An 8724-nucleotide genomic window follows, 5' to 3' on the forward strand; every position below is an offset into this window, starting at 1 on the left:
GTGATTTTAGTTAGCTCCATTAGACGAATTGCGCTGCTCTAATAGGATAAGCATTCAAAAGAACAGTAATTTGAAAAATAATCCCATTCTGTATTTTAAGAATTAACCTGCATCAGGTTTATAAAAAAATCTTGAACTACAGAAAAATGTAACCTGCAGAAGACATTCTACAGAAGTTGTTGTTTATTTAAAAAGTTAATGACGCTCCAGATCAAAAGGTTAACACACAGCAAGCAGATACACAAGTTCAATTAAACAATCTAGAAATTTTTCATAACTAGAAATTTAAGTCCAGTTACTTCGAGTTAAAATTTCACTAGTGGCTCGTGCTCTGGCACCGCATCAAAAGACCGTCCTAGAGATATTCCTAAAAATCCCAGTTAAACAAAATTACAAATCTGTGTTTTTGTCATCCGAGACACAGAATTTCAGATATAGTGTTTGGCATGACAAGATCTTATTCTCTACAGTAAGGTACAGTGATCTAAGAATATCAAGAATGAGTGGAAATGAGTTATAGTTCACGATACTATCAATTATGTTAAACTTAAGCTCTTGCCATCAGTTAAAAATAAAATCAACACGTGTTGAAAAAGCAGAGGAAAAAAATCTTGCCTCTTGCCGCACCTATACACAAACATATATGCAGCAAAATATGCAGCGAGGGTGTTTTTTCATCTTTTACCTACCACGCAAATTTGCCATTAGCCAGAACACCATACATCACTGCAACTTCTTTATACAAATCTCAAACTGCAGTCAAAAAAGCCCCAGTCATAATTGGGATTGGAAGTGAGGTTGCTTGCAGGACAGTAACTGAATTTGTCAATGTCCCCCCCCGCCTGCAACTGCAACAAACAAAAATTTATTTTCTTCCATTTACGATTGCAATATATTATCTTTATGCACGTTAGATTTTTTGTTTTCTCTTCAAATTCCCACTAACCTTGCAGCTCAGGCCCAACAGTAGTTATTATAGCTCCAAGACATCGGCCTAAGCATTGATGTACTTCCGTATGCGATGGTGGAACAGTTAAGAGCAGAGTAAGAACTAGAGAAAGCGTTGGCTCCACATATCCACGGTACATTGGTCCACTAGAATCTACTATCAAGGCGAGTGAATGAAGAGACCAGGTCTATCAAAAAAACAAAGGAATATTTTTCAGTAACACACTTTAAATTTAAACAATTTTGTATGTAGACTGAGCCTAGCTCTGTACATCCTTGCTTAAACATGTCTAGTTAGCTACTCTGCCTCCAGAAGTGTTTCAAAGGTCTCAGAATCTCAAGCAATCACCTGGGAGTTTAAATATCTCTAGCATACTCTTTGCTTATCAGCAGTTTTGGGAATAATGGAGATGAAGATGACAAAGGATTTGAGCAAAAAATGGTTAAGTACTTTGAGGAAGAAAAATACAACCCACCAACCCGCTTAAAAACAAAAAAGGAAAAAAGAAGAGTGACTCTTAAGATAGGAGAATCATTCCGCTGTAAAACTGGATGTAGAGTCTGAAATGGGCAGTTGACAAAGTCCTTAGTAGGGAGTGCCTTTGACATTCCAGTAAAAACTGATTTTCATGACAAGTTGAAAGGTTTACATGCATTTTCTAATTAATTTTCTTATTAGAGGGTGCAAGAGAAGAAAGCAGTGCTGTTCACAGTCAGTGTACTACAAGATGAGGGAAAAAAAATGGTGGAAGATCAATGTATTTCAGTTGCAAGATAAGTAAATAACAAAAGAGCAAAATAATTTATTATAATTGTCAAAGCCAGAAGTGGGCAAGGGAGCAGTCTTTTTGGTCACTGATGTTTCATAGGAAATAAATTCCCCTGACAGATCTGAAAGCATAGCTATCTCTCCATAATATCCTAATAAATGATCTTATTTCAGAATTTTCTTCCATTAAATATGTGATGCAATTGCACTGAAAAGACTAAGTTAAAAGAATATTATGGTTACAAAGCTAGACTCTTAGGAATGAGATGGAAAACCTGCCTTTAAAACTGCTCCTTTTTAATCCTCTCTGATGCAACCCAAAAACCATTAGCACTAGCAATCACGTAACTACGTAACTACTACTACTACAGTCCTAACCACATGGTAGCACATTACAGCTTATCCTTTCATTCCGGCAAATTTCCATTACTCGTATTCCCATACAGTTTCTGTGTATCCACACTCTCTCTTCTTTTTACAGCAGCAGCCACAAACAGATGCTTAAGGGAGAGTAAAGACAGACCAAGACACCAACCCCTCAAATTTCTCCTGCGAGAGTAAAGACAGAGTATTCTCCTAATTTTCAAGTATTTTCAACTTAGGAAACTTTCCAAACTGCACAGTATTTATATATATTCAGCAACTCCAAAGGCATTGCTCTTCCAGCAGCATGTTTAGTTCCCTTTTTACGCTACCAGCAACTTCTAGCAGTCAAGTTGTCCTCTTGTGAGAGGACTATAGACTCCACATGTCTACAGTCCATAGTGGATAGAAACCCCTCCCCGCCTTTGCCTTGTCTTGGACTTGTCTTGGCTCCTATTAGCTCCCCTTCTGTCCCCTAACTGCAGTTTAACTTGCAACAGATTTTTGTTGTCGTAACAGCCCAAAAATGATATACTGCCATACTGTGTTCACAGTATCACATATATGGAAATTACTTGGCAAAGAAAACCATGCTCGTCACCTGAGACTCCAGTAACTGATCACATGTTAACCATTAGCCACTTATTAAAAACTTTAGTTTAGGCAGCTAAGATAGAACTAACACATTTTGCTTTACAATTACAGTCAGTTAGGAATATGCCCACAGTGAATTACTGTGGCTCAGCTGACAAGCAGACACTTGTCAGTCTGAATTAACTTGACCACTTGCAACTGCCTCACTAACTCACAGTAAGGTTACATTTTAATTGCAGTACATATTTGGGATTCTGTACTGTAAGAGTTTATAAGGAAAGTACCACTCTCTTCACGCTCCCTGGCACATGCTACATCCATATGATTTGGCTTACATGTGACAATCTCTATTAAAGAACATCTGAACAGGTAATTTAATTTTTAATTTTAATCCTGAACATTTTTAAGTAGTTTTGTGGTGATTGTGTTTTTTACCTGGACTTCAGGAGAGGTTCCATCTTGTGCCAAAGCCAAAAGAATACTGACACTAGTTTTCAGATGCTGTCCAGAACCTATTCCACCAACATACCGATGGAGACAGCCCAGAGCCAAAGAATGGCCCGTTCTTGATACAACATCTCGAGCAGATTTTAACCTATCAATGTTTAAATAAAAGGAAATTATGTCATTACAAAGAACCCTTCATGTACCATAACAGTGCAAATGACTAGCAGAATTTTGCAGGCAACCTCACAAGATCTTGAGAAGCCTTAACAACAAAAGCAAAACCAATGTACTTAATCTATATTGCTATTAAACTGGATTACATATAAGACAAGTGACAAAAAAAAAGATATTTTAAGAGTTATTTTCTTTCTTCCTGGTCAGAACTTGACATTTTAGATGAAGAAGAGTTTTGGAAGTGAAAGAATATAGGAAAAGCATCTAGTGTTTACCAATGTTTCACAGCAGACTAATTTAATAAGCAGAAAAGTCATTGCTAGACCACTGCAGTAAAAAGGAATCAAGAATAGAAAAATGACAACACATATTGAGAAATGACAAAGAAATCCACAACTACGTCTTCCACTGCAAAGTTAACTGAATAACTTTTTAATACAGCTGTTTTCTTCTACAGCTGAGTTCTATGACTTTTCCAATAAAGGTGGTGTTTTTTTTTTAATAGTGTTTTATTATGAAACTATACAGAATCAACAGCATTCTGAATGACCTAGTTGTATGAAGCAGTGACTTGTTGAGTATTTTCCACAATACTTCTGCTTCTGAATGCATGTCACATACATAACACTAATTAAAACCTTTTCAGGGGGTGGGGAAGAGAAAGAAAAGAAGAGTATCCTAATTAGAACAAAGAAAGACTTTTTTTTTTTCCCCTGGTTGACTGTATATGAGAGGCAAGCATGCTCTTAGCCATGAACAACAGAGTAAATGCAGATCTCAAATATAAAAAAATTACTTGACAGTGTCAACAGACTGGCAACCATTGACAACTTGAGTCCTAGGAAAGAAACGAAGGAAATAGTCCCAGTAATAGAAATTCAAGGAAAGACAGTAAAGATGATGTACTTTATTACAAGATGAAATGATGGGAAAAATTGAGTTACCAGAGGTAGGAGAGCTGGACTGAGGCTATGTGCATGCAGCCTGGCCAGCCAAAAACATGGGCTGCAGCCCTGAGGCAGGTGCATTCTGATTCACAGATAGGCTGATGTCTTAAAATTAAGCAAAAAATTGGGAAACATGTTGTCTTGTTATATCTACCAAACATCCTTCTAAAGACCTGAGATTAACAACAGAATATGGAAAAAAATTATGGGCCAGTAGATAAGCCAAATCAATATGTAAAGAGGATGTTTTGATGAAACAGAACCACTATCACACAATTCATACTACAGACATACTTGGTGTAAGCTGCATTTATCTATCTGAAGCAGTTTAGTCACCTTCAAGTAACTCATCAAAAACTATTCATTGGTATCATTTCACATTCCAAGTACTTCCAACAACTCAGCTTTTATTCCTGTAAGAATCACATCAAATAAATCAAAAAGAGAAGACTCTGTTTGAAAGTTTGTTAGATCTACATAATCATAGCAATCATGCACGAAGAGAAGAGAATAATCAATATGGTATTTCATAGAGGAACCTTCCAAACCACATTAAATTATACTTTTATTTCCTTTTCTGAATCAAAACCAACTTACTTATCAAAACTGTATTGAGCCATTCTAGCAATGAAAGATGCTTCTCCAACCACTTGAGCCATTCTGCCAAGAGCTTCACCTGCTGCACATCTCAAAATAGGGTTAGGATTATCAAGGGCACCCATCACCAGCGTCAGAGCAGATTTGCGGACTTCTTCTGGTCCTAACGTGCTTTTATTCTCAGCTAAACCCTACATGAAAAAATATGAAAAAAAAAAAGAAAACAAAATTCCAAAGCAGGGGAGAAAGGGAAGATATAAAAGCAATTTTACTATATTTGAGATCTTCAATTAAAAATTATGCACTTTTACTTTTGTTTAAATTTGTGGTCATTTATCCTAAAATACACTGGTTGAAAATATTTAAAACTCAAAATCAACAACATACTCAATCTTATGTTTGCCAACACTCTACCTATTTCACATACAGGAAGACCTGTTGCACCGGCACTTACAGTGCTACATGCACGCTAGTGCTACTGCATCTGAGCTAGCTTTACACAGGATACCCCAGCAAAAAGAGAGAAGCTTTAAAATCTAACAGCAACATCTCTTTCTGTCAGAAAGGAAAACCACAGCTCAGTTATGTTTCTGCAAGAATCACTTAAATTAAAGACATTTTAGGTACATGAAAATATTTTTTTCTTAATAATCACATCTTTGCAAACATTTATACAGCCTGTTATACGAACATTCTACAGAACAATAACACTAAACACTGCTTCTGCAGCTTCTTTGGTTCCCATATTTCATTAATAGTATGTCACCTTTCACTACAACTTTCAAGAATTGTTTTACTTTGGGAAAAAAAATTAAACACGTGTAAAGTACAAACATTGCATGTATTATAGAGGAAGAAGTTGATGGCCCTACCACAGATTCTCATTTTCAGTTCTGAAATCCTCATTTCAGCTCAATTTTGACAATTCTTTGGCCATTTGGCATGGCATGGAAAATTCCAGCCATCTGTCTCAGAATCTACTTTTCAACTTATAGCAACATGGTTCATATTTCTAAGAACAAAGCAAGGAAGAGAGGTTCTGTTTTGCCAATTTATTTTGTCCACCAACCAAGGACATGGAGCCCCGGTAACAATCAGCTTAAACTACGCAGCCATTTTTTGTATGGCAAAAGTCAGACAAGAAGAAACTCATCCAATCTTTAATTACAGGCTGGCACTTCTATGAGGGTAGCTTCCTCAGTGCACAGGACTTAGCTGTTCTGAAGATGAACAACGATGACAATGACAGACGTTGTCCGACAGACTCATGAACTGGAAACTATGTAAAACAGTATCAGAAAAAAAATAGAAATGCCTTAAGAAATTTGACTAGTAGAAAGAAAATCCTACGCTTAGAGACACTGTTCTACAAAGCCTTGAGGCAATGCAAGTCACTGAAACCAAGTATTTCTCAGGAATATTATTTGTGACTTGCTGTCTAGCTTTCTGACTTGGTAGCATGAGGTTGGATTTCCAAGTGTAGATTGAGAACACAGAGCTGTAACTGAAGTCAGTGGGACTGGACATAAGCATCTAGAATTCTATGCAATATTAGGAAGTCTTAAGAAGAAAAAATTAAGACATCCAAAATGGAAACCCAAATCTATTTTTGTTTTTATTTCCATGAGCCTCATCTGCACAATACTCTATGACATGAGGGGTTTTTTGAATATATATGACAAAGTACTTGAATCCATGAGTACAGTGCAAATAAAACTACAAGATTGAAAAAGAAAAAAAAAAAAGACAGTCTGAATACTATAGAATGCTGACTACATGAGCCTCGTCTGTTCTCTCTACTGATACATGCAGACAAGATCTCACGCTAATATCTGAAAAAAATTCAATTTTGGTATTTTCAAACTTTTGAATGTTTAGTAACATTCTTCTAACAGCCTTTTGTATCGAATACAAATCAATGAATCAAACTGCGGAACTTTGGCATCCATTACAAGTTTACGAGTTTTACCTTTAAGGCACTAAGAACAGCAGTAAAGATATTAAGCTGCACAGCTTGCTGGCGAACACCTTTAGCCTGTTTGACACATTCAGCAAAGTGATCCAACATCTGTAATCTAAAATAAAGGAAAGAACATAATTTAAGTGATACTCTTTCAAAATACAAACTAAAACACAGCTGGTAAGAAAATGCACACAACAAAAGGGCCTTTTAAGTTCAGTCACAGAATTTATGCTTCAGGGGCTGCAGAAGGTATTCACTTTAGGTAGAAAGGGTAGCATTATTCTGAACGTCCCTTTCCTGGTTCTTTTAGTTCATCCACAAATGTTTGCTATTGCTTTTGAAGAAAACACCACCAAGAGGAAGTGAGTCTTCAGATACATTTGGCTGTATAACTAGAAGGCTATGAGGACAAGAGTGGAAAAATGCTGCCTCTCCACTACCATTCAAAATAGTGTTACCTTCCATATTCCTATTATTGTTCCTATTGTCTTCCCCATTTAACCTCCATTTTCCCCCCATTTAACCATGCCAGAAAGTGATACTGGGAGGAGGAGTACTCCCTAGAAGATACCAAGAACAGGAGTAAAATGAATAATCTGCATTCTTAACTACTCGGCAGTTCCCCAGTCAAATTTTCCATAGTTAACAATAGATATAGATCAAGTTGAATTACTGCAAGCTGGCCTCAAGTCTATCCTGCGTTTATTGCAAAATGAGATTGACTGCAAGGAAAAAACTGTTCCCATCAGGATTGCACTGAAGGATAATTTTACTTTGAAACGCGTCTTAGAGCTGCTTTCACTCTGTGCTCAGTGATGAATTAGCTAAACTGAATGACAAAAGTAGTCCTGACAACTCATAACTCTGCAAAGGTAATGTGGAACACAAAGGAAAATAAGCTGTATTCCATTCCCTCTTTTTCATCATGCATAAAATCATTTGCTGAGTATAAATCAAACGGTCTTACTCGTGGAAGCTAAATGAAATTCAATGGATGCCACTCCTATGCTTTCAAGGCTGATTTGAAGTTAATTGCAACGGATATTTTTGCAGGAAATTTTGGTTGCAGAGATATTACTACTGTTAAATGCAGTAACAGGAGAGAAGAATCTAGTCTCCACTTCTGAACCCTCATCTTCAGAACTGATAAAACTCAAAACTTCAAAACTGAGGAAATCACCTTATTTCTAAACTGAGTAGACATCTTCTGGAATCGTGAGACACAATGAACACCAAATACTGAACTCTGAATTTAAAGACAGTTGATATCAAAGTAGATTCTTATTTCAAGGAAAAAAAAAAAAAAATCGAAACATAATACTATCCAGAGAACAAGGCATTAGATTCTGAATCTGAACACTGATGTAAACTGACCTATGTTTGTAAGAGACATGAGGAAAAACCACACCAAAGAGAGCCACAGATGCATCGATGACAGATACTCCTAAAGGAAGGGGACCGGGTACAGCTTCACCAGCAGGGATGCGCAAATAAATAGAAGATGGATCATGTTCCAAAGCACCGCTTCCAGATGCACTGTTTGGCTGAAGCTGCAAAATGCCACATAACATGAATACTTCTGGATATACCTTCACACATAAAATTTGGAACTAGAGATAACCAAAACACGTATGCAGTAGCTTCGAACAACAAAATAGCTTACAAACACTTGAATGCAACTGCAGTGTACCCATGCATTCACACACTAGCATTTACAGGGCCAGCTAAATCCCAGAGGGTCAATGCAGTTAACAGCTGGATAAATGCACCATCACTCCTGGTAGTAAGAGATGGAAATTAGAGAAAAAAGGAAAACAGATTAATTCTGGTACTAATAGTAGCTTCTGAATCACTGACTACAAAGTGACATTTAAGAAAAAAGGTTATTCATTCACTCTCTGTTTGAGCACTGAGTTACAATA

At 36.7% G+C, this 8724-nt stretch overlaps 1 protein-coding gene across 1 annotated transcript in view; it reads right to left on the reverse strand.

Annotated features, from left to right (window-relative positions):
- Window positions 1-8724, reverse strand: part of HEATR5B (HEAT repeat containing 5B) — a gene marked incomplete at both ends in the record, with an annotated part of 36416 nt that overhangs the window by 21841 nt on the left and 5851 nt on the right. Inside the window, 5 exons of the mRNA XM_009572297.1 lie at window positions 947-1136; window positions 3110-3269; window positions 4840-5030; window positions 6809-6914; window positions 8177-8352. Of these exons, the coding sequence (XP_009570592.1) occupies window positions 947-1136; window positions 3110-3269; window positions 4840-5030; window positions 6809-6914; window positions 8177-8352 (823 nt within the window). The remainder of the gene's footprint in view (window positions 1-946; window positions 1137-3109; window positions 3270-4839; window positions 5031-6808; window positions 6915-8176; window positions 8353-8724) is intronic.

Source organism: Fulmarus glacialis, unplaced genomic scaffold, assembly GCF_000690835.1.
Source record: "Fulmarus glacialis isolate BGI_N327 unplaced genomic scaffold, ASM69083v1 scaffold43352, whole genome shotgun sequence".
NCBI lineage: Eukaryota > Metazoa > Chordata > Aves > Procellariiformes > Procellariidae > Fulmarus > Fulmarus glacialis.